The sequence below is a fragment of the Penicillium subrubescens genome, assembly GCF_028828155.1.
Source record: "Penicillium subrubescens strain IBT 31985 chromosome Unknown utg000002l_segment0_segment0, whole genome shotgun sequence".
Lineage (NCBI taxonomy): Eukaryota > Fungi > Ascomycota > Eurotiomycetes > Eurotiales > Aspergillaceae > Penicillium > Penicillium subrubescens.
The window spans coordinates 4121841-4146168 of record NW_026643152.1 but is presented as its reverse complement, the minus strand read 5'-3'; the positions used below and the strand labels follow the sequence as shown (position 1 = coordinate 4146168).

At 51.0% G+C, this 24328-nt stretch overlaps 9 protein-coding genes across 9 annotated transcripts; 4 read left to right on the top strand and 5 right to left on the bottom strand.

Annotated features, from left to right (window-relative positions):
- Positions 1-127: 127 nt before the first annotated feature.
- Positions 128-2260, top strand: N7473_002886 (putative glycerol:H+ symporter (Gup1); the record flags this gene model as incomplete). Its single annotated transcript, XM_057148826.1, has 4 exons — positions 128-383; positions 462-529; positions 604-1179; positions 1250-2260. 4 exons carry the CDS (start codon positions 128-130, stop codon positions 2258-2260), a joined length of 1911 nt encoding a protein of 636 aa, XP_057012480.1.
- A 195-nt stretch (positions 2261-2455) lies between these two features.
- N7473_002885 (putative HIT finger domain protein) lies at positions 2456-3337 on the bottom strand (the record flags this gene model as incomplete). Its single annotated transcript, XM_057148825.1, has 1 exon — positions 2456-3337. The coding sequence occupies one exon, from the start codon at positions 3335-3337 to the stop codon at positions 2456-2458; it is 882 nt and encodes a 293-aa protein (XP_057012479.1).
- A 216-nt stretch (positions 3338-3553) lies between these two features.
- N7473_002884 (uncharacterized protein) lies at positions 3554-4355 on the bottom strand. The gene is made up of 4 exons (XM_057148824.1): positions 4308-4355; positions 4112-4243; positions 3921-4026; positions 3554-3811 (listed from the first exon to the last, which is right to left on the bottom strand). Exons 2-4 carry the CDS (start codon positions 4240-4242, stop codon positions 3731-3733), a joined length of 318 nt encoding a protein of 105 aa, XP_057012478.1. The 5' UTR covers position 4243; positions 4308-4355; the 3' UTR covers positions 3554-3730.
- Positions 4356-4719: 364 nt separating this feature from the next.
- On the bottom strand, positions 4720-10354 carry N7473_002883 (dopey family protein; the record flags this gene model as incomplete). Its single annotated transcript, XM_057148823.1, has 6 exons — positions 4720-5988; positions 6054-7746; positions 7813-8923; positions 8976-10053; positions 10115-10263; positions 10315-10354. The coding sequence occupies 6 exons, from the start codon at positions 10352-10354 to the stop codon at positions 4720-4722; spliced, it is 5340 nt and encodes a 1779-aa protein (XP_057012477.1).
- A 576-nt stretch (positions 10355-10930) lies between these two features.
- N7473_002882 (guanine nucleotide exchange factor MON1) lies at positions 10931-12975 on the top strand (the record flags this gene model as incomplete). The annotated part of the gene is made up of 4 exons (XM_057148822.1): positions 10931-12373; positions 12439-12620; positions 12678-12912; positions 12967-12975. The coding sequence occupies 4 exons, from the start codon at positions 10931-10933 to the stop codon at positions 12973-12975; spliced, it is 1869 nt and encodes a 622-aa protein (XP_057012476.1).
- Positions 12976-13236: 261 nt separating this feature from the next.
- On the bottom strand, positions 13237-15093 carry N7473_002881 (proline iminopeptidase; the record flags this gene model as incomplete). Its single annotated transcript, XM_057148821.1, has 10 exons — positions 13237-13548; positions 13613-13709; positions 13767-13905; positions 13964-13984; positions 14037-14201; positions 14258-14343; positions 14419-14663; positions 14738-14811; positions 14925-14972; positions 15051-15093. 10 exons carry the CDS (start codon positions 15091-15093, stop codon positions 13237-13239), a joined length of 1230 nt encoding a protein of 409 aa, XP_057012475.1.
- A 408-nt stretch (positions 15094-15501) lies between these two features.
- Positions 15502-16983, top strand: N7473_002880 (pyridoxal phosphate-dependent decarboxylase family protein; the record flags this gene model as incomplete). The annotated part of the gene is made up of 1 exon (XM_057148820.1): positions 15502-16983. The coding sequence occupies one exon, from the start codon at positions 15502-15504 to the stop codon at positions 16981-16983; it is 1482 nt and encodes a 493-aa protein (XP_057012474.1).
- A 127-nt stretch (positions 16984-17110) lies between these two features.
- N7473_002879 (putative Kelch repeats protein) lies at positions 17111-19246 on the bottom strand (the record flags this gene model as incomplete). Its single annotated transcript, XM_057148819.1, has 3 exons — positions 17111-18547; positions 18604-18749; positions 18802-19246. 3 exons carry the CDS (start codon positions 19244-19246, stop codon positions 17111-17113), a joined length of 2028 nt encoding a protein of 675 aa, XP_057012473.1.
- Positions 19247-19663: 417 nt separating this feature from the next.
- On the top strand, positions 19664-24263 carry N7473_002878 (uncharacterized protein; the record flags this gene model as incomplete). The annotated part of the gene is made up of 4 exons (XM_057148818.1): positions 19664-19982; positions 20045-23523; positions 23582-23660; positions 23716-24263. 4 exons carry the CDS (start codon positions 19664-19666, stop codon positions 24261-24263), a joined length of 4425 nt encoding a protein of 1474 aa, XP_057012472.1.
- Between the last annotated feature and the right edge of the window lie 65 nt (positions 24264-24328).

The following is a 24328-nucleotide window of genomic DNA, read 5'->3' as shown; positions in this document are numbered from 1 at the left end:
GGCAGTGCCTCGGCCCCCCTGAGACCACAGCCACTCCTAAGTAAACACCCACTCCATACGTACTCTCAATCCCTCCAAGTCCCTCCACTTCGATCGGCCATCGCGTGCGCCATGCTCCTGCTATAAAATGCCTGCCCTTCTTTCCTGGCTCCGACGCCTTTACTCGCTCGATACCCTCGACACTCGTTTTACGTCCACCGCCACCACTCCGGCCAACGCTGCCGCTGACTCGCGACCTCCCTCCGCGAAAGATGCTCGCGCCAATGCCATTGCCCAGAATGCACCTGCTCCCCTCTGGCGCACGCCGGAGTTCTTCGTCTATTACCTTTTTTTCATTACACTCGTTCCGTTGATGTTCAAGACTGTTGTGGATGCCTCGAAGGGTGAGTGAATGGTTGATGTGTGGGCATTGCGGGAGGACAGCGTGACAGATGCTAATTGCAGATCTCCAAATTGAATAGACACCCACCCGATCTATCCTACATACTCCCATCTTCTGTCACCAGGATGGATCCCTGGCCGTCTGGTGGTGAGTTTCGAGTTCAAATTACCTATAATCCTCGAGGCAGGCATAGCTCACACCCGCTGCTTCAATGACAATAGGACAACTCTGATGCCCAATATGCGAGCTTCCGCGACAACATCCCTTATCTATTGTTACTCCTTGTTGCCCATCCGATTGCCCGTCAAGTCTATCAGTCTTTTACGAGTCGTTCAAGCCCTGAATCCAAGCCCGCCCACCCCTCGGCGGCCGGTGATGCGCAGCTGGAGCGACGAATGCGCTTTGATTTCGGATTTGGATTGATCTTCGTTACCGCGCTTCACGGCGTCTCAGCCATCAAAGTATTACTGATTCTGTTTATCAACTACAAAATTGGCAAGAGTCTTCCGCGGTCGTACGTCCCGGCGGCTACATGGATCTTCAATATCTCCACCTTGTTCGCCAACGAACTATGCGGAGGGTACCAACTAGAAGCGATCGCAACCATATTGTCTCCAGGATCAGGCTCGCCTGGAGAGAAACACACATTGCTTGTTGAATGGGCGAAAGCACTCGATAGCTTCGGAGGCATTATGCCTCGATGGGAGGTCCTCTTCAAGGTTACTGTCTTGCGCTTGATTAGTTTCAATATGGACCACTATTGGAGCTTGGAATACCCCGCAGGAAGTGCGATCGAAGTGAGTTGCTCTCTTCGAATTGATATACATTTGCATCAACTGAACATGCCTGACTGAGTTCCACAAGAAGAAACAGCTCGACCCCGCGAACCTGTCTGACCGAGACCGTGTCAAAATCCCAGCCGAGCCCTCTGCGTTCAGCATACGCAACTATATCGCCTACGTACTCTACTCGCCTCTGTACCTGGCTGGCCCCATTATGACTTTCAACGATTACGTGTCACAACAACGCTACAAAGCACCCTCAGTGACAAGTACTCGAACCATTCTCTATGGAATCCGTTTCCTCCTCACCTTGCTCTGCATGGAGCTTATCCTCCACTACATCTACGCCGTAGCCATTTCCAAGGCCTCACCCGATTGGTCCCTGTTCACACCAGGCCAACTCAGCATGCTAGCCTTTTTCAACCTCCACATCATCTGGCTGAAGCTGCTCATTCCCTGGCGCTTCTTCCGTCTGTGGGCCCTCCTCGACGGAATTGATCCGCCGGAGAACATGGTACGCTGCATGTCCAACAACTATTCTGCCTTTGCCTTCTGGCGTGGATGGCACCGCTCTTACAACCGCTGGATCGTCCGATATATCTACGTGCCCCTCGGTGGAGGTGGTGGTGGACGGCGTCCCGCTGGATCCAAACCATCTTCATCGCCGTCCCAGTCAGGCTTGATGGCCAAGTTCCTACAGATCCGCAACTTCCTCTTGGTGTTTACTTTCGTTGCGTTGTGGCATGATATCAACCTGCGTCTGTTGATGTGGAGCTGGCTCATCACGCTCTTCGTTTTGCCCGAAGTCGTCGGCGGTATGCTGTTCCCAGCTAGTCGCTGGCGCTCGCGGCCCACCGCGTACCGAGTCCTGAGTGGCATTGGATCGGTGGGCAATGTACTCATGATGATGATTGCCAATCTGGTCGGCTTTGCACTTGGACTGGATGGCTTGCAGAACTTGCTTAATAGCCTGACGGGCTCGTACTCGGGTGTCGCATATATGATCTCATGCTGTGTGGTGCTGTTCGTTGGAGTACAGGTCATGTTTGAGATTCGCGAGGATGAGCTGCGGGCAGGTATCAACCTGAAGTGTTGAACGGTAGAAATATTTCTTACATCTTTGTTACTTTATAGCGAGAAATAAAAATCGATAATGATTAAGAGTACATTGGCTATAGTACAGTTGCTTTCTGACATAAGAATCATCAAGTCGTGAAATTAGAAGGAAATGAAAGGAATGAGAATGCCCTCTCTTCTCCATAGTATACAAACAAGTCCCTCCGTCCTCGGATTAGAAGAAGGCACCACACCTCGAATCTTCATGGACCTTGTAGCAGTCCAACCCACAAGTCCGCAAATGACAACTCTTACACCGAATCTTGCCCCAATATCCACACATACAGCAAAACGCGCGAGGTAATTGTGTCGAGATGGGTGGTCCAGCACGCGAAGCATTATACGACAAAGCCGGCTCCGCCAAAAGACGATCCATAATCCGCTCTGACGGCATAGTCGGAGCATATGATCGCAGCAGAGGGTCATTATCATGTTCCGTCTTAATGAGCTTGTGTTTCGGTTCGGCGGTATCATCTTCAACTTCAGCATCGGTAGTCTCGGGTTGTGACGGCGCAGGCGTAGCAGTTGTCGCAGCTACAGCCGAAGGACGTTTCTTCCTCGCAGCAGCGGTCGAAGCTGGCGTCGAACTCCTTCGTGACGCAGCAGCAGCAGCCACCACCTTCACCCTCGACGGAATCACAGGCGCAACCGCCGCCGCACCAACCGGTATACTCAACCCACCACCACCCGCAGCAATAGCAGCCTCCTCATCATCAAGGTGGTTCCGAAACGTCTTCTGCGAGACCAAAATACGGCGCACGTTCGAGGTAGTTTTTGTTCGTGAGACGCGTGCGCCGGCTTCCTTCGCCGGCCGCGCGGGGACGGGGATTTGCACGTCGCGCTGGTTCTCGCGATCTAATTCGGCCAGGTGGCGGATGATAGCGTTTGCGCGTCGTGAGGAGATGTCGCCGCCTTTGCCGGCGTTGTGAATTCCGCGTTTGCGGCCGAGGGCCGGGGCCATGGCGGCTTTGGCGGGGTCGAAGCCCCGGTCGGCGACATAGGTGTAGCCGGGGGTCGCGTGGGATGAGGAATTTGCGAGGAGTTCCACGCGGAACATGGTTTTTGGGAATATCGAGGTTTGGGTAGGGTGTGACTAGTCGGGGGAAAGCGAGGGCGAGTCGGGAGAAGATGATTTGGATGGCCAGCGATAAGGTGGTGTTTGGCTTGTTTGCACTGTGCTCGGAGCTTGATGGTCAAGCTTCAAAACATGGGGAAGCTGATATCAAGATGCGCATTTAGCTGCATGAGCAGAGTACAACAATGTAAATGAGACTTATGGCAAGGCAAATGCATTTCTTGCAATGATCCGTTTAATTAGAACAGACACAGACGTGAATAAATGAATAAAAGCCTAATTTGCAGTCGAATTAATGCAATGATGAACGCCTCAACACCATGGAATCACCAAGTAGAGCAGAAGCAGATCAAAAACGAATGTGAAAAAAAGATCCTATTTCTTCTTCAGCTGATCCATCCGGGACTCGAGCTCCGTAATATATGACTGGAGCTTGATGGTGGCATGTTGAAGAGCCTGTATAAGCAACAACCATCCTTCCGGGAATGCCGGAGAGGACAAAGGTCGCGCAATTAGCCACTGCCAACGAGGTATTTAGCCATAAAAAGAGAGACTTGAAACCTACGGTAATATCATCATTCAGCATCTCGTTGGAGATGCGGTAGTCTCCAAGCACATAGTAGTACACGGACGCGCCGGCAACAACAGCGCCGGTCAGGAAACCGAAGAGTCTGCTTATCGTCAGAAAAGATCATAGCACGATACACATCAAGTATCATAGCATATATCAAAACAAAAATCAAAGATTATACATACCCTCCTCGGAAAGCTCCCACAGGCTTACGCGCTGGCAACGGCGCAGCCTCCCAGCGGGGACGGGAGACGGAGAAAGATCGGGCGACGGCGCGTCCACGAAGGGGGAGGAAAATCTTTGTGCGCATAGTCATCCTGACTTGATATTTAGATTTTGATATAGACAGGAACCTTAAATCAGGGCATGGATAGAGCTTACGTTGTGAAGTGGATGGTGGCGATCGAAGCAGTTGGAGTGAAGGTGACGTTAACAGGCGGGAAATTGGGCGGAGGTGGCGGCGGGAGCGGGAGTTTATATACGAGAGGAGATGGAGTAGAGGAACAATGATGGATGGACTAGCAGCCAAACAACCAAATCATGCATGCTTTGAATGATATTTGAGATCTAGGTAGACTGCAAATTACTAGAATACTTCACAACTCTAGTTTTAAGGCTACCGATGCGGAGATGCCACTATACAACTGGCAATCAAATACTAAGAGCACCACTGGCTTTACCCATCTAGGTATAAACAGGCTGTACTGTCGAAGAATTCAGTGTCAAGCAAAATGAATGCATAATAAACAAGCGCTTTGATCTACATCAAACTATACAAAAACCCCGCTGAATCTCAGTTCGCCATCGTGCTCTCGTTGAACAGGTCTGCCAACAGATCATCCCGACACACCCCGAATTCAACGCTCTCCATTCCGTAGGTACTTTCGAACACATAGATACTCAACCGGTCAAAGAAGGGCCGCAAGACTCGCTCGACAATCTCATCCTTTGCCGTTTCCCGAATCTGGTCCGAGATGAGCCAGGGTCGCTTGAAGCCAGCCCGTGCCGCAGGCTCTGGGGAATCCCCAGGAACGGTCGGTGAGAATACACCGCGAGGTCCGAAGCTTTGCGATACCTCATCAGCTAGAGCGACTGGTTCCCAGCGGTTGGGAGGGTATACAGCGTCGATCGTGTCGGTCACAAAGAGCCACTCCATGAGCTGGAAGTCATCTGGAGCAATCACCAAGAGAACATCAAGAAGCTTGCATGCCTGAAGCAGCGAGTAAGAGTTGTAGAGTTCCGACTGGGAGTTCCGGGGCACTGCTGCAACAGCTTCTTGCAACTCGGCGTTGATCAGTGGCCAGAATGGTGCGATCGCCGTCGCAGACGTCTTGAGAGCCACCGCACGAAGGACCATGAAGATCTCTGCCCGGGTCGCCGATGACGGTGACGAGGCGCTGGTCGCAGCTAGGAGATCTTCGAGCTTTTGAAGCAAGCTTGGTAGCTCTGCCACAAAGTAGTCGTCATTTGCCGAGAGAATCAACAAGGAAATGCGACGAAGGTTCAACTGCGCCTTGCGATCAGCCTCCAATCGTGCAGCAGATGCTCCCACACCAAACATAATTCCTGCCGCGCTGGGTGGTGGCAGACGACTCAAAACTTCCGCCAGACGATCTTTGTCGACAAGAGTCCATTGCCGCAAAAGTTCCATCCAGCAGCTCTTTATCAAATCCAAGTGAAGCCCAAAGAAGCGCGTGTCGTTGAAGGCATCGGAGATATCTTTCTTCCAGATCTTCGCAGCGGCGGAAACTTTAGCCATTTGCTGTAGAATCACCATCACGTTGCGGTTGAGGTTATTGGGGAACAATCGGGAGCGAATCAGTGGGCCTACCACATTAGTGGAAACAGCACTGATGGCAGTGTTGATACGATCGGAATCGCCTAATGTTGTGAGAAAGGATGGCATGGATACAGCCAAAATACTCAACATATCATCGGGGCCAGTATGAGACACAGCAGTTCGATCATAATCCAGAGACGATCTCGCCATGAGTCCAGATTCTTGGTGAAGTCCAAGGGGTTTGCTCGTGAAAACAGCGGTAAGCAGCCGCAAAACCACGTCCTACCGAATGAAAAAGTCAGTCAGGTATCAATCGTTATTACCAGGTCAAGGGAAGTACGACTTACCCCGAGTTCCTTGCGCATGCGCCGATCTTCACCGAATGTTGTGTTTTCCAGTTTTGTTCCCAAGATGGCCGCGAATTCAATCAACCGTGGGAGAATTTGGCGATGAGGGAATGGATTGCTTAGCACGTCGCGTAGGAATGTTGTACAATCAGTCCAAATCTCATCGAGAACATCGTCATCCAGAGAGCGTGCATAGGCGACCAGGAAACTCGCAAGCTCGGATTCGGACAAGCTGGAGGTCAATGACGACTTGCGATTTTGATCCAAAGCTGCCGGGTTCGTGCGGGTGTAGATCGCATTGAAGACAGCCGGGATTGTGATCTTCGGGCTTGACCCATCAAGGGTATGCAGAAGGTTAAAGATGAGTGACGCAGTGTCTATGTCTGACTTGGCCCACATTTCTACCAATGTCTCCAAGCACTCTAGCGCCTCGGCGCCGAAGAAATGCTCGAGAATCCTCCGTGACCTGTTTCGCATGCGCAGTGATGTGTATTGGAAAGACGCCATTGATTCGGAGTCAGGGGGAGTCTCGCTATTATCACCAGCTCCCCAAGCCCAAATAGAGAAGCAAAGACGAACGGCGTCCTGGAAGCAGAGGAGAACGGTTAACCGGTCATTGGCGGTATTGGTTCGGCCTTGACTGCCATCTGAGTTGAAGACACCCGACACCATGTTACCAAAGAAGCCCTGAGGTTGGTCGGGACTCTTTGCGGCTGGGACATTTGACTCTTCCACAAGAAGACGCTCGTGGGCATTTGCGATACACGTTTCAAGGCCCGTAAGAAGAGCGATGGTCACATGCTCAGAACGATCCTGTGGCCAGTCTTGTGTTTGTTGGAATGCAAGCTGAAGTCTCCCAAATGAGGCTTTGATCTCCCTGCAGAAGCATTCAACAAGCATGAGAAGGATCTGAAAGATTGAATGTGAGTAGAGTGGAAGCACTTCGCAAAGCAGGCCGATCCATTTATCCACAATCTCTCGAGACTTTGCGGAGCTGATTCCCTTCAGGAGACAATCCAGGAGACGCTCAGGCGGAAGCGGTAGTTGGGGCATCGACGGTGCTCTTTCTGCCTTCTCGCTCGTAAACGACAAGATAGAAGGGCTTGTTAGACGTTCACGAGAGGCCGCTCGCTGGTGCTTCGGCCGTGGAGGTGGTGGCGGAAGGTAGGCCTGCGCGAAGCGTACTTTGAGAGCCGCCAGAAGCGCATCGATGAGTGCACCCTGAACAGCAATGCTACCTCCATCGTTCGCGGCAACTAGGAGACGATCGACCAGGAAATCATCAATCCCAGATTCGACCAGGTCCTCCGCACCAGGGCCCAAAAGAAGCTGCCGCATGAGATACAGTGCAGCTTTCTGCAGCTTTTCTCCTTCCGGGGTGACCTGTGTGGTGCCTGGAGCTTGATCGCTGATAATTCGCAAGGAAGCCTCAAATAGGGTGGCGTGGAGGCTTTTCGAGTTTGCATTGTCATCGACGGCTGGTCCATTTGGCCGTTTTTCCAGTTGGCCTAAGGTATGTGTGAGGAGTGTAATCCACCCGGGGTGGGAAAGGGTAGAGATAATATTGGATGCCGTGCGCAGTAAGTAACTGCATTCTTTGTAATCGTCTGTAGAGACCGCTTGCTTAATGCTCGCACCAGGGATGTCGCGCTCGAAAATCTCTTCGAGCTTGGAAACAACAACATGGAAAACTCTGCAATCATGTTAGTCTCTAGGGTTAGTCTCTAGGTCCTATTGATCTTGCCACGGAATCACTTACCTGTGGATCGATGGCAGGTCCTGAAGCCACTGTTGAACGCTTTGAGAAACGTCACCAGGCTCTTGTGACAAAAGATCTAATACAATAAACAACGGACGCTCGAGCATCGAGCACTGATAGGAGAATGAGGTTCCCCCGACATCCAGAACTTGCTTTGGGGGCTGATCATGTCCGCCATGATGACTGTGATTCCACAAGACGAAAAACTTCTCGGCTTGCTCTTCTGATGCAAGGTGGTGCGAGCCTGCTTCAGACGGGTTGACCATCAATGAGGTAATGGACGCCTCCACAAGGTGATCCACCCAGGAAATTGAATGCAGTGACCACAAACATCGTACAGCCTCCACGTGGAACTTGGGGCTTAATGGCGATAGATACTGCCATAACCTCTGCACTAGGCTAGGGATGATATCTGATGCGTCTGGGTAGCCGACGTAGAAACCAGGACTTTGGATGAAGAAAAGGTTGGTCAAAGCAGACGCAATGGTTGAAATAACTGCAAAAGATGCTGTTGTGGAGGCTTCAGACTCTCTAGATAGCCTTTCCGAGACTGCTTCAAAAAGTCGTCTGTCTCGAAGGACACGCGACCTGGGAAGTTTCTGGAGCAACGTCACAAGAATATTGAGTTTCTCGTGAAGTGAGGAGGTGGTATCATCGCTCTCCAGGGCCTGGATAGATAACTCATGAGCCTCCCTGATAATCATCTCGCCAATTTGCTTTGGAGCAAATGGCAGAGATGGCAGCTCAAGACTTTGCTTGCTGCTCTCGTAGAATCGGTGAACCTTTTGCAGGAGGTCGCTGCTTCGGGCCTTCGCATCAGCGGCGCTAGACTTCTCAGAGCCAGGCTTCTTTGAGAATGCCCGCTCGGTGAGCAGAGGTGTTAATGACATGAGCACCTTGTGCAATGACTTTGACACTGCCTGCCTAGATGCAACTGTTCCTGACGATGACGCTGTCAAAGAGGAGACTTCACTCATCTTGACAAGTAGTGACACCGTCAAGAGAGGAACATGGATCTGAACCATGTCTTCCTCTCGTACATTGAAATTCTCGAGAACGAATTTTGCAAGGTCTAGGTTGTGTAAGGCTTGAGCATTGTTGTTATCGACATCTGAGAGACGGAAGTCGATCAATCCCAAAAAGCTCCGCAAAGATGACACTACTTTCCACGCCATCGAAGAAGGCACTGGCACTACGGAACACCTCTTCAAAGTGGTTCCTTGGCGCCTGCTTCTCGAACGATTGGACGCTATTCATTATTGGAAGAAAAACGGCTGGAACAATATAGCCGCCAATCTCCCAACGGTCCATCAAGGACAGCGCAATTCGAAAAGGCCTCGTTCTTTCAGATGGGACGGTTGGAGCTTGTTTAATCATATGGAGTAGACCGTTGATCAAGGGCTGCAAACCAACGCGGCTGAAATATTGAGACTGCGAAAGTTCCTTGCCGTCAACGGAGGACGAACGAGTAGTTTCGGATGAGAATTTTCGGTTGTCTGTAGAATGCCGCTCATTCGTGGGCTCTGGTCCCAAGAACCACGCCCAAAGTCGGCGGTTCAAGCTCATGTCTCGTCGCCCAACCACGCCCACGGCAGCAACGATCAGTGTTTGCAGATCCTTGTCGGCGATTCGAGACTGTAAGATCGGAGAGCTTAAGGGCAAGTGAGTAACCAACAAATCAAGGAAATTCCTCTGCACCAAAAGCTGTTCATCAGAGAGACCCGATGCAAAACAACGAATCAAGAGGCCCGGCTCTGGTAGAATGACGGAATCGGCAGCCGCCAAAATCTCGGCCGGTACGTCCTTCATATCGATGCCATCCGCTGTGCTTGGGCGGCGATCGGCAATGCCTAGCTTAGGGAGATAACGGTTCAGGTATGCGAGCACGCCGAGCCGTCGGCTAGAATTGGTGATTGATGCCAGAAAGAGGCATTGCCAGAAATATTGCCCTGAAGAACCCGCCTCGGACGTTCTTTGTGTCTCAAGTTGTCCAGAAACATCACGAAGTTTGTTGATTATCCGTAATGTTGGTTCAAAGTCGTCGCTTGTCTCCTCTTCCAACCCTGGGAGCAAGGCAAGAAGGATTGCTTTCAGGGCGGGACGAATGGCCCATGGTTCCAAATCAACGATATAGCCTTCTACTAGCGATAGGAACAGCGGACGGACGGTGAGCGAAGCGAAGGTCAAGGTTGGGGCAAGGCCAGGCAGGTACAGTGGGAGATCATGCGACAGTCCCTCGAGCTAGATGCGAACGAAACATATCAGCAGACGTATCCTGAACTCACTTTCTGAGTCAAATTACCTTTATCAGCCCGAATATGTACGTATAAACCTCAAGCGCCTTCTGGTGAACGCCTGAAGGTAACGATGGGTTCAAGCATTGCGCAAGTCGTTTCGAAACCAGCACCTTATGCGGGACGACAGGTTGATCAGGGGGTGGGTTTGAAGCGCCTGAGAACTGGTTAGATACATATCATCTTGCGATCTTCCGCTTGCGCTCACCTTTAGCAGGCGACTGAGAAAGGAGATATAGTCGGCCCATTCTTGAAGGGCGTTATCGAACAGCGACAACGCTCGCTCAACACTCGAAGCATAACGGCGATAGCTCTTATCTTTCTTAAGGGATCCTGTATTTGCCAAAATACCATGAGACAAGAATTCCACCAAGAGCGAAGCTTTGTGGGAGATACAGACCTTCCTTTCCCTGTAGCCGCGAGCGCGTCAGGGAGCTTTCGGAGCTTGCGGGGGAGTCCGACCTCGGAAAAGCACTTGGATCAAGGCTCATGGTGCCAATGACGGACGATGAACTGATTGAAAAGTTGCAGGGCGCACTCCGTCATATTTAGGACATCGAGAACAACCCTACTGGAAGGGGAAGGTTGGACGTTTGACTAGGGTCGAAAGGGCCACGCAGGCGGCCACATTGATGTTTTGTCCGCCTTGGGAGCTTCTCCGACTCTCCGCTCGACGTCACAGCGTCTCTCCACTCCGCAGAATCACGCGCCGACCAGCACGCCCAGCGACTCGGGTGTTTAATGCGATATTGACGATGCGGAACTTATGATCTATTCCCCGGGCCCCCAGCGATTACGTCTAGAGGCGTACGCCCATTGCGGGGATGAGTACACCACAACCAGACTCTCAAAGCGCCAATCGCGATGAGCCTACCGACGAGAACGTGACGCCTTCACCAGCTCCCAGTCCTCCGCTTGCCCAGTCTCGAGATCGTAGCACCAGTCCAGAGGGGCCACGGCCGCCTTTACCTCCGCGACCGAATACCTTAAGTTTATTGAACGATGAGACGGCATCACGAAATGCGAATCTGCAGGCAGAGGCAACAACGGCCATTTCTCGAACGGAGTTTGGCACACAGACTCCAGAAGCGGGGGGCAGTGCCTATTCGACCCTGGCAGTTCGGGGCCTATCTAGAGGGCTAAAAGCAAGAGCCAGCCTTAGCCACTTGGCGAGTCCGAAAGGTAGCGAGGCAGGCGACTCCGCGAGCATTCGGAGCTCAATTCCAAACAGCGATGCGGGCGACGTTGAAGCGCTGTTCAAGGACTTTGTGGCGACAGCGCCCGCAGGCCACCCGGATGCAGCAAGCCTGCTTCATTTCCCCGAGTTTCCTGCCGATGATGTCAATGACGATGAATTCATGAGTGAATTTGACCCGGTTGGTGAACTAAATGAAGATGCCGGGAATGAAGATTTGCTTCTTCAGCGGTGGAAGAGCAAGCACAAACATTACATGATACTTTCTGCTGCTGGCAAGCCAATTTGGACTCGGCACGGCGATGGTGGATTGATCTCGACCTATGTCGGAGTCGTCCAGACCATCATATCGTTCTATGAAGATTCAGGCGATCACCTTCGCAGCTTTACAGCCGGGGATACCAAGTTTGTCATTGTGACTCGAGGGCCGCTACATCTTGTCGCTATCAGCCGCATGATGGAGAGTGATAATCAGCTTCGGCTCCAGCTAGAAGCTTTGTACATGCAAATTCTATCCACTTTGACACTTCCATCCCTCACTCACTTATTCTCCGTCCGGCCGTCTACCGATCTGAAGCGGCCATTGCAGGGCTCGGAAACACTTTTGTCCTCATTAGCAGACAGCTTCACCCGCGGATCACCATCTACCTTGCTGTCGACCTTGGAGTGTCTCAAGCTACGCAAAGTACATCGCCAGTCAATCAATAATGCGCTTTTGAAAACGAAAGTCAGTAACTTACTTTACGGACTGGTAGTCGCTGGTGGGCGGCTTGTGAGTGTCGTACGGCCGAAAAAACATTCGCTCCACCCAGGTGATCTGCAACTCCTCTTCAATATGATATTTGAGGCCGATGGCATCAAGGCAGGAGGTGGTGAAAGCTGGGTCCCTGTTTGTCTACCTGGCTTCAACAGCAGCGGCTACCTATACATGTATGTCAGCTTCCTCAATCTCCGAGGCGATGTGGACGACAATGAGGACATTTTGAAGGACGAATCAGTCGCGATAGTCCTCATTAGCCCGGATAAGGAAAGCTTCTTCGAGATGCAAGGAATGCGCGACTTACTGGTTGAGGTAAGTAGTCTCTCACGGGGAAGCTCACCTGGTTGAGTGGACACTGACTCATGTCCATATTATAGCAAATGGAGAAAAATGGAAGTTTGAAGATGATCGCTGCTTCAATCGATCAGGGTCGCCCAGCTACCACCGACATTGTTCCCGGAACAGTACTTCACCATTTCCTATACAAGTCACGGGCGAATGTCCAATTTACAATGTCGTCCTACTCTCCTGAGTTTACTTCAATCTCTCGCAGGCGAAGGTCAGTATTCATCCTCACCACTTACAGTTGACTTGATTATCTAACCCTTATATACAGATTGATGTCCATATACAATAACATCCACTCCAGTATCCACGCCAAGAATAGTCACGTCAAGGTACACCACTGTGTATCGCGATCCGCGAGCTCATTTGCATGGGTGACCCCGACTTTCGAGCTATACTGTGTCGCTGAGCCGAACGCAAACCGGAACGCGTTAGTGCAGAGCGCGAGTAAAATTGCTCAGTGGGTACAGCAAGAGGAAGAAAGACTGTTCATCATCGGTGGTGCCGTACGTGTTTCTCTAACTTACTCAATTGGTTCATGAGACTAACAGAACTCTTAGGTTTTTTAATCTTCCAAATACTAGACTCTGTCTAAGCCCAGACTGCAGTTGGCTGCTATGGCACTGTATATAGCCTTTTTAGCTTCTTGCAATTATACCCGATGCTAAAACTCTCATAGAATTCGTGTGTTATTCTGTATGTTTAAATTCGGTGGTGCTACCTTGATCTCTTCTATTGAATAAGTCTGCCGCAAAGGAACTTGATGCATACGCTGGTAGCTAAACATGTCGCTGAGAAGCCAAACCACCTAAAAACCAACACCTCTTTCTTCAATCAATCGAATCATCCCGAAGGTTGAGGAGTTGGCGCATCACTTCGCTCGACTTGCTGCGCAAAGCATCGTGATACATGGTGTTGGTGATAAACTGCTTCGTACCCTTGATCTTGGCGGCAGTGCTAGAAGCCAGGTCAAAGTGGACGTACATATCGTCGATGTAAGTAGCAGCGTAGACAGGGACCTCATTCTTAGCCAGTTGGGCCTCATCATACAAGGCTGGCCAATCACTGGTGTTGGCGAGAATATCGGCTACCTCTTGAATCTGCTGGAGCTCCGTGTATGACTCGAACATGTCTTTGAAGACCTGTGTGTGAGATTAGTTAGATGTTGCTCTATTATGGCCATATGATGACAGTTGGGGCTCTTACCATCTCGCCGGTGAAGTAGATCTGGGGCTGTGAGTCGGAAATCACGAATTGAGGGTGTTCGCCTCGTCGTCTATCTGCCGCCCAAAGAGAGGGTTTGCTGTGGTCAAAGGTTTAGCAATCTCTCTTCATTGGGGGTCGGAAGGGGCATGCTCACCCTTGGCAATAAATTGCCTCGTGCAGGATGGCGTAGATGATGTTCTTGTCCATGCCGCCATTGCTATCGATGAGAGCAAGAGTTGGACCTGTAAGAGAGCCAAAGATCTCTAGGTCGTTCCAGACTCGTAGAACAATTTCTATGGTTAAGGTTAGTCAAGTCCTCCTTGTTGAGGTGTCCATGGAGTGAGTACATACCATGCAGAGAATCAAGACCACCTGGTCGATAGTCAGACTACACATTTAAACTCACCGATATAATGTTACTTACCGTGGAAGCCAAAGACAATTCCAAGCTGCTGGAATCTAGCTGGAGTGAGCCAGCCCGAGGGCAGGGCAACCTTGTTTGCCGCCAGGTACCGCATAATTTCCCGGACACGCTCGACATCCTCTGGGAATTTAGCATAGTATGCCTCGTTTCTCTCCAGAACCTTCTCTGTTCGTGTGTCAGTCAATCAATGTTTCATTTATTTCTGTCGTAAAAAAACACACCATAGGTTCGTGCATAGACGAGGTCTGGGTTATCAACAAGAGGGGGCAATCCACCGCAGATGAAAGCCTCTCTCAGGCCCTCGGGGCTGGTGTTGAACAACTCAAGTCAGCATAGTCCAATAGCGTATGTTCGACGGAAATATAGAGCGAGGGGGACACACAATTTGGACAAATAGGTAGCAGCACAGAAACCACCGAAGCTTTGGCCGATAATGCTCCATGCGCGCTGATCTTCAGGGTACTCCAGAGTCAAAAACTTGCGGATCGCCTCACAGTCACGGACAATGTTGTCAGCGCGGAACTTCTTGAGATACTCGGCTTGCTTGATAGCGTCCCCCTGACGGGCAAGGGTCCCCGCAGTAAGGGTAGAGCTAAGACCAGTGCCACGCTGATCCAGGAAGAGAACCTATCTCGTGCTTTAGTAAAAACACACCATAGATGCAGATGATGGAATCCTTCTAAAACGGCATGGTCTCGTACCTGATACCCTTTGCTGAGGGCTGGCTCAACAAAGCCGTAATTTTGCGGGGCACCGCATCCAAAGCCCGGTCCCCCTGAAGGTAAACAAGCCATGGCAGTTTAGACTCCTCTTTGGTAGGTTCGACGGGCTTGTTCAACCGAGAGACACTTCGAGCAAACAGCCTCAGTGTGCCATCGCTGGGCTTACTGTAGTCCAGGGGTACATCAAAGAACAGCTCGGCCACACGAAGCTTTCCTAGAATTCAGTCAACAAACGGTCTGGTCTTGGGATGTTCGTATCTTTCAGCAGTACAGATAGCGAAGATACACCAACCTGGGACATTGTGGAATCGCCGATCGATCAATTTGGCAGCCATGACTGGCACTGTATCTTCCACGCAAAAAGTGGTTGGGATCCAAAAGGGCGAGGAGAGTTAAGTGGATCGACTGCGGAGAAGCTGAGAGAAGAGCCGTTCCACTCGACGCTGCCAGACTCCCCCAACTTGCACTTATCCCACCCCAGCCTCGCCTCGACTCAAATAAGCCCGCGGCTCCAATTTCCAACTTGCTTAGCCTCCAATCTGACCAATCAATGCTTCTAGTGGACATCCTTCTAGGCAGATAAGATCAAGACCTACTCCAGTGCTCCACAACATCTGCTTCAGGATAGTCCAACCGGAGTGTTCATCCCGAAGACCTCAGAGGAAATCCCGACCGGACTTTATAGAGAGATCTAACCCCTGTCATCAGGGCCAAATAGACCTGGATCTGATATCTGATCAACCATGCAGGAAAAGATCTTACAAGACCTGTGGAAAGTTGCCCAGGGAAAATGGGAATCCGGTGTTCTTCCAAGCGCAGACAGCTTAGCTCGGGCGCGGGCTTCTCTTCCCACTACACTGCTAGCCGCTGGTGCCAACCTCGAAGCTGTTCAACGTCACATTCTAGATGATCTTGTCCCGGCATTCAATGGAGGCAGTATCAGTGCCAACTACTATGGCTTTGTCACGGGTGGAGTCACGCCCGCGGCACTCTTCGCCGATAATGTCGTTTCTGCCTACGACCAAAACGTCCAAGTGCACATCCCCAATCATTCCATCGTCACCGATGTCGAGTTCAGTGCGCTAGGTCTTCTTGCAGATCTCCTTTGCTTAGATCGTTCCGTCTGGAATAATGGTACTTTTACCACGGGTGCAACGGGAAGCAACATTCTCGGCTTGGCTTGTGGCCGGGAATATGTTCTTCGACAAGCCGCCGAGAAAAAGGGTGTTCAATTAAACAGCGTCGGAGAGTTCGGTTTGTTCGAAGTATTGCATGCGCTGGGGCTTTCTGGAGTTCAGGTGCTATCGACTTTGCCTCATTCATCCCTCGTGAAAGCGGCCGGCGTGCTGGGCATTGGTCGTGCCAATGTGCATAATGTCTGCCGTGCCGACAACCCGCTCCACTTTGATCTCGAACAGCTAGAGAAAGAACTAGTAAGAACAGACAAAGTCAGCATTGTGGCCGTCTCCGCTGGAGAAGTCAACACTGGCCGCTTTGCAACTACAAAGGAGCATCTGTCGCAGATTCGCCAGTTGTGTGACAAGTATGGGGCATGGCTTCATGCGGATGGTGCCTTCGGGGTTTTCGCTCGCGTATTGAACGACGATCCAGAGTTTGCAACAGTTAAGCAAGGAAGTGAAGGGCTTGAACTGGTAGATTCGATTGCTGGAGACGGTCACAAACTCCTCAATGTCCCCTATGACTGCGGGTTTTTCTTCTGTCGACACGCAGACCTAGCCGTCAATGTTTTCCAGAATGCAAACGCTGCCTATCTTACGGCAGGACCCCCAGATGGACCGGCGATTCCATCACCTTTGAATATTGGAATGGAAAACTCTCGCCGGTTTAGGGCCTTGCCGGTCTATGCATCTCTGCTCTCTTATGGAAAGGATGGATATAGAGATATGTTGGAGCGCCAGATCCGGCTTGCCCGAGGCATTTACGATTGGATCTATAATCACCCGGAATATACAGCCTTGCCGGAGACATCTTCCAAATCAGACCTTCTGGACCAGACCTTCATGAGCGTTTTGTTCCGTGCCAAGGATGATGAATTGAACCGGGAATTGTCAAAGAGGATCAATGATACTTCGCGGATGTTCGTTTCTGGAACCAGCTGGGACGGCGCTCCCGCCACTCGAATTGCGATCTCAAATTGGAGGGTTGATGTGGAAAGAGATCTGGAACTGGTGACTGGCGTTTTGGCCGAGGTTGCTCGGCGCTAGCCAACTCACCCACGGGAAATGGAACGAAAAATACGTACTAGCATGCTCATAATTAACTAGCACCTAATAATCTGATCTAATTGAGAAAACGAGAAACCCTTTTTTACGACCGCATATCTCAAGCTCTTTACCGACGACGACCTGCTCCGCCCATATTTTCAGTGCGGTCGGTCATGCTAACAACCTCTCCAATACCCGCAGCTTCTTGTTCATCCTCCAAGGCCATGATCTCTTCACGACTATCCCACCATTTCTCTTCAGCCATATCAAATGCTCCCTTGCGCAGCTCCTTGACTGTCTTGTCCTCGGCCTGTCCCTTCCACCTCAAAGCCTCGAGAAGGATATTCTGCCAGTCTTCGGAAGTTCGGCTGAAGAACTCCCTTAAGCTCTCGAAGGGACGAGGCTGGGGACGAGTATCAACGGGTTGATCTAACTCCTCCTCAACCTCGAGTTGTTCCATGCCTTGAGTGACAGAAGGAACAGTCGTCTCTGTGGGTGCAGGGGAAGAAGTATCCAGAGACATGGCATCCGCACCCTCCTCGTCCATGTCCTCGTCCTCTTCATCCTCTTCATCATCCATCTCCTCGTCACTGTCTTCCTCGTCCAGGAGATTCCAGTTCTCAGGCTCGACATAGAACAGTTCTTTCACGCCATCAAGCTTGACCAGGTCAATCGAGTACATATCATTGAATGTGAACTCTCGGTCGCCCTTTTCGAATGTACCGCCATAAATGAAAAGAGTGTCATCTTGCACCGCAAGCTGAGCGTTGAATCGCCGGTGTGGCATTTCAAATCGAACAACTGCAGGCTTGGCGGGCTCAACGGGTTCTTCCTCGGTCTTTGGTGTGCTCAATTGCATGAAATCATCATCGTCATCGTCATCTAGGAGTCCTTGCTTCGCTTCCAGCGCCTTCAAGTTTTGCAGCAGCTCTTCCTCGTCCGCTCTGCCACGGTTACGAGACTTGTTCGCTTGGTTCGCTTGTTGCTTCTTACCCGCGGCACGCGGGCGACGGAGGCTCAATGGGAAGAAACGGTTTCGGTCGGTAGTCCAAGCAAATAGCGTGTCGAAGAATTCACTGTCAATGCCCTCCTCAGTCAGTTCGACATCGTGGACACCACCGAACATAATGCCTCGACCCTTGTGGTAAGCCATGGTGGTACCCACGCGCGGCGGGTTAGGCGTATTGGCGGGCTTCTTTCGTCGCTCCCAGCGGATAGCAGGTCCTGTCGAAGCGGCTGCTGATTCCGTTTCCGGGGGTGTAATTCTCAGGAACCAAGTGTCTTGATGGACCATGGGTTTGAGGGTCATTTTCTGGGGGCCACCTTTGCCTTGCTTGCCGCCTGCACCGCTGGCGGCTTTCACTCGTGAGTAGCCACCGTAGATCACGGCACCAGTCTCATGAGGCAGGAAGGAGAATGACGATCGAGGATCGGGCTTTTGAGATGCCGTGGTCAAAGCGGGATTGAACCAGGTATACTTTGAGCAATCGTAAATCCACAGGTCCTGCAGATACTTGGTCTGCTGAGAAGTATCTTGGAATCCACCGAAGAGGATTATGTAGTTCTAATGTTATTGTTAGACTTATCTCGTGCGAATATATATTTTGTGTACACGCGTACCTTGTAGTAGGTCATTCGGTGGCCACTTCTGGCAGGAGGTCCTTTACCCTTGGTCTCGAGACGAGTCCATTCCCTGGTAGCTGGGTCCAAATGCCAAAAGTCGTTATAATGGTAGAAAGTACCCTGCTTGGGTGACGAAAATTCTCCTAGTTGCTGTTAGGTCCGCCGGACAGGGAAGTTCAATGTCTAAAAACTCACCTCCGAACAGGTACACGCCTCCAGAGTTACCTCCACGACACCAAGCATGTCCACTTCGAGGCAGAGGGCTATTGGGACTAGTCACCTCCTTCCACTCGCCTCGATTAATCTGGTACACGAAGAGATTGTTGAAGAATGTCGCATGCGTTCCATCAAAGTATTCTCCACCGAAAAGCAGAATTTCATTCCCGTTGGAGGGAGACGCAAGGACAGTAGCAGAAGATCTCGGTGCTGGAGGCCCTGATGGCACTTCAGTGACCTTCAAAAATTTAGCCTGCTCTTCAGCATACTGAGCGAGGATGGCATCGAGGTCGGCATCCTCAGCATCGCTGTCGACATCCTTGCCCTTCACTTTCGACTTCTTCTCCTTCTGAGCAGTCTTCTTGGATTGCTTGGCTGCCACACGCTCCTTGTGCTCGGCTGACTTCTTGTTTTTCTTGGCCATGGCGAATTGTAGTTTGTTGGATGGATTTTTTTTTAGACGCATCAATATTCTGGGCCGCGGGGCATGAAAGCTTTTCCCCACATAGACTCTTATCGCGCATGCGACGCGGTTTAATTAAGCCTACATACTCAAAACACACCTAATTAGATTGTAGTTATTTTTTCCCAGTTCAGATAAACTCTTCATACTATGTCTGAATTAATCACAAATATTTAGGATTAATTTTTCAATTTCTAGGGTAGTGGTGAGTTGAGACCAGCATCTGCGAGCCTTATCAGTGGCCTTGACCGCTCACGTGAAAACGCGTCTCGATAGCCTCGCGATGGGCGCGGAGTCTCGGAGTTTCCCATTTGGATCACCAGGCAACCAGATAACGAAAACCACCACAGACGAAGGCCATGAGCGACGTACGCCCCCATGACGAAAAATAATCTCGCCGTACACCTCAAATGGCTACTGAAACAAGGCCCGTCCCTGTACCCCACGTTGTCCGCCGATAACCCTCCAATTGATCCCGGAAGTCGCGTCTCTCAACAACCCACTTCGCCATCCGACGAAACCGAACTTCTAGATCAACTTCTCGAGGATGCCGAGGACGTGAAAGATGAGAACATGGCACGACTCATGCTCGCGCCCTCATCCGAGAGCAAACCTCGAATGCTCAGTCGAGGCGATACACGGCCGCCGAGTTCACCCACCATCAAGAAACCCTCTTCATCGAGAAGTGTAGTTCAAGGTATGCCGCGCTTATGAGAACCACAACAGATCACAGACCTAACGTGGATCTTTCACGCGCAGAATCATTCCTTGAGCCGCCCCAATCATCCTTGAAGAGCACGCGACCAAAAGCCACTCCAATCCGATCGAATCGCAAACTCGCAACGTGCCCATTCGATGAAATCGAGTCCATTGATTTGACTGGAGACCCTGATCGATTTCTACCTACGTCTTCAAACCTCGACTTGGCAGGACCACGACGCCTGTGGGCTGAGGACTCTACATCGCGCCAAACACCGGTTGAAAAACGAGGAAAGAAACGGAAAAGCGACGAGTATACTTCAGATCTTCTGTCGCCCTCCAAGCATACGAATAAATTCCGATCGCCTCTAAAATCAAGTGGCTCATCCACCTCAAAAGACGTCATACCGGAGATACCAAGTCGAGTCAGCCGAGGAGACCGCGCAAACGGAGTGAAGCATGGCAAACTTAGTTCGCCAGTCCTCCCACGAAGCAGCCGGAAACGAGAAATCGCAATCGCGGACTCGGATGAAGAGGATCCATTTGGTGATAGTTGGTTCCATGATGACGACATCATCATTGATGCCAACACAGGACTGTATCCAAAGCTCCCCGCAGTGAGCCCCTCGGATGATGGAAATGATGTACCCGAGCCGATTGTTGGACAGCAGTCTCAGTCAGTCCTTAGCAACAGGCCACTATCACCTGCGCGCAAGAATAAGGGTTCCAAAGAAAAGCCACCAAAACCCCAGCCGCCATCGTCAGGTCCAACGGTGTCGGTGCCAAGTTCACAAGCTAAGGACGAGAACATCTTCAAGTTCACAGCACTTCCTTCGGAAGTCTTCGAGAAGGCAATTCTGCGATTACAGCAGACCCTCCAGAAGAATGCCGAGATTGTTTACGAACAGGCAATGGCGGGTCGACCAGCGCCAGAATTGATTGCCGCAAACAAAGGCCTTGTCTCCCAGATTCAGGCAATTGAGTCTTTGCAAAGGCAGAAACACTCACATAGTGACTGCTTAGCTCGCAAGGAAAACCTCAAGCGGGATGTCATGCGTGTCATTTCCCAGGGCTTGGATCCAACAACTCTTCCCGAGCTTTCACAGAGCCGAGTAGTAGAGGCAGAGCTGGAGAAGGTAGAGTCCAAGATCCGCGAACTCATCCCCCGGGCCAAGATATTCGATTTTGCCGCAGAGCTTGGTGAAGATCTCCAAGATGCGCCAGCTCACATCTCGCGTACCAGGGAGCAGTCTGAACGGGTGACGTCCAGAGAGCCACCGCCCGTGTATCAGAGACCCAAACAGTCGGTTGCAAGTCCCCGGAAAGAAATACCCTTTGTCTCGCGGAATATGGCTTCACCTACGCTAGACTTCGACGAATTTGATTGGAGTGACAGCGATGATGAGATGCTAGAAGTGGCTGGCAGTTTTGACAACGAACCGCAGGTGCCTGTGCGCGAGCCCACACAGACCCGCAAAGTATTTGCAGAGACGTCTGGAAACAGTTCTCGCATGCCTCCTCCAAAAAAATCACCTGGCCGCAGCAATTTCTGGTCTAATCATCCCTGGTCTCAGGAGGTGAAAACGGTCCTGAAGGAGAGATTTCATCTGCGTGGCTTCCGTCCAAATCAATTAGAAGCCATTGACGAAACTCTTGCCGGCAAGGATACTTTCGTCCTGATGCCAACTGGTGGAGGCAAATCTTTGTGTTATCAGCTTCCCTCCATTGTGACGGGTGGCCGTACACATGGTGTGACAATTGTAGTCTCTCCACTTTTGAGTTTGATGGAAGATCAGGTGGATCATCTTCGAAAGTTGAACATCAAGGCCTTCTTGATGAATGGCGAGTCAGACAAGACTGAGCGGTCGTGGATTCTTGGTCAGTTGTCTAATGGTGATGCCGAAGGCTTGGAACTGTTGTACATCACACCTGAGATGATCAGCAAGAACCAAACATTGGTCAGAGCTCTTGAGAATCTTCACCGCCGGGGCAAGCTGGCACGACTGGTTATTGACGAGGCACACTGTGTCAGCCAGTGGGGCCATGACTTCCGACCTGATTACAAGGAATTGGGCGAAGTCCGAGCCAAGTTGCCTGGTGTCCCTGTCATGGCTCTGACTGCTACAGCAACTGAGAATGTCAAGGTTGATGTGATCCACAATCTCAAGATGACCGGATGCGAGGTATTCTTGCAGTCTTTCAACCGGCCAAACTTGACCTATGAGGTGCGGCCTAAAGGGAAGAACAATGAAGTCCTTGCCAGTATTGCCGAGACGATTAAAAAATCCTACAAGAATCAGTGTGGAATTGTGTATTGCCTGTCGCGAAAGACATGTGAGAAAGTTGCAGAGGACCTTCGCGATACGTACAGACTCAGGGCCGCGCATTACCATGCTGGCATGAAATCTGATGACAAAACAAAGGTGCAGAAGGAGTGGCAGGCGGGGAAATGGCATATTATTGTTGCCACCATTGCCTTTGGAATGGGTATCGACAAGCCTGATGTACGTTTTGTCATGCACCACAGCATTCCCAAGAGTCTGGAAGGTTACTATCAGGAGACTGGACGTGCTGGTCGAGACGGTAAACGCTCTGGCTGCTACCTGTATTACGGGTACAAGGACGCTGCCACACTCAAACGCATGATCGATGATGGCGATGGTAGCTACGAGCAGAAAGTTCGGCAAAAACACATGCTCCGCAATGTCGTCCAATTCTGTGAGAATCGCAGTGATTGCAGACGTGTGCAAGTTCTCGCATATTTCAACGAATACTTCCGCCGTGAAGACTGTGGCAATTCTTGTGATAACTGCAAGTCTGATTTGGTGTTCGAGGTTCACGACTTCTCTCAGCATGCTGCTTGGATCATCAACATCGTTCGGTGGTTCCAGAATCAAACCAATGAGAAAGGCGACAAGGGGGAGAAAGTAACTGTACTCTACTGTGTGGATATACTACGCGGCGACTTGAAAAGGGCCAAATCTCCCTCACACAAGACTCTTCCATGGTACGGAAAGGGGTCTGATCTGGATCGAGGTGAAGCAGAGCGACTCTTCTACCGTCTCCTAGGAGAGGATGCCCTAGCAGAGGATAATGTCATCAACGGGAAGGACTTCGCTGTTCAATACCTCAAACTTGGCCGGCGTGCAACGGAGTTTGAAACCGGCCAGCGCCAGTTGAATCTGCAAGTGCGCGTGTCTCCCAATGGAAAAGGCAAGGCAGCGACAAAACCAACGCAGAAGTCAAAATCCGGCACCCAGAGTTATCCTCAATCCACAATGGTGTCTTCCCCTATCCAATCCGCCCATGATCGCCGCCAAGCACGATCTCAACAGCGAAGCAAACGTGTCAATGACCCTTCGGCCGATGACGAGAGTGATGGCTTTGAGCCCCTCCGAGTCGCAGGCAGGTCGCGGAATGAGAATGGCCATGCAGTGGGGCCTCCCATCACAATCGATCAGAAGATGGAACGGCTGGATCATCTCCATCGTGCCGTTGTGGAGGACTTTGAGGTAACGGCCAAGAGATATTTGCAAGAGGTAAGACCCCGTTGTGTGCTACTGATAGTTGTCCCGTGCTTATACATCTTTCCTATAGATTGTTGTGGAGAAGGGCCTCCGATCTCAGCCCTTCCCTGACCATATTTTGCGTGATATGGCCATCACTTTCCCCAAGAGTAAGTCTGAGAATGGAATGATACTGGTGGTGAATGAAAACTAATTGCTCTATAGACATCTCGGAGCTTTCTGCTATTCCCGGAATTGATTCTGATAAAGTGAAACGATATGGCCGTCAAATTTTGAGGCTGGTTGACAATGCCCGGCGCCGCTACCACGAATTGAAGGATGAGGCAGAGAGCAACGGCATTGTTCCAGACCCCAATCATCACAATGTCATCAACCTCAGCAGCAGCGATGAGTACAGTGACGATGATCTCTTCGTGGACCAAAACACGACTCTTGACCTGGACTATCCAATGGAAAACCCTCCCGACAACATCACCAGCCGCTATTTCCCTCCCCCGCCATCACCTGGCTTTGATCCGGGTGATGATTTCGAGCGCGGTCCGGCAGCGTCGAGCTCAAAGGGTGGCAAGCGCGCATACACGAAGCGACCCCGACGAAAGAATGGTGGCTCCACAGGCGGCACCTGGAAAGGGAAGGGAGCCCGATCCAGAGCCAAGTCCAGTGGTGATCGTGCCCCTAGTAGGTCCTCGGCTGCACCTCGAAAAAACGCCACTAAAGCCTCCAAATCTACGATTGGAATGATGCCTATTTGAATGTTTCCTTTATCTCCTTTTTTACTTTTTTTTTGCAAATTTCCACGACTCGGCGTTGTCTACGC

Excerpts from the sequence above, each read along its gene's own strand:
- N7473_002884 (XM_057148824.1), bottom strand. The coding sequence starts at position 4,242 with ATGACTATGCGCACAAAGATTTTCCTCCCCCTTCGTGGACGCGCCGTC. Across the intron at positions 4,027-4,111 it reads GTGGGAGCTTTCCGAGGAGG|ACTCTTCGGTTTCCTGACCG; the intron begins GTATGTATAATC and ends GACGATAAGCAG. Across the intron at positions 3,812-3,920 it reads TGCTGAATGATGATATTACC|GCTCTTCAACATGCCACCAT; the intron begins GTAGGTTTCAAG and ends TTGCTTATACAG.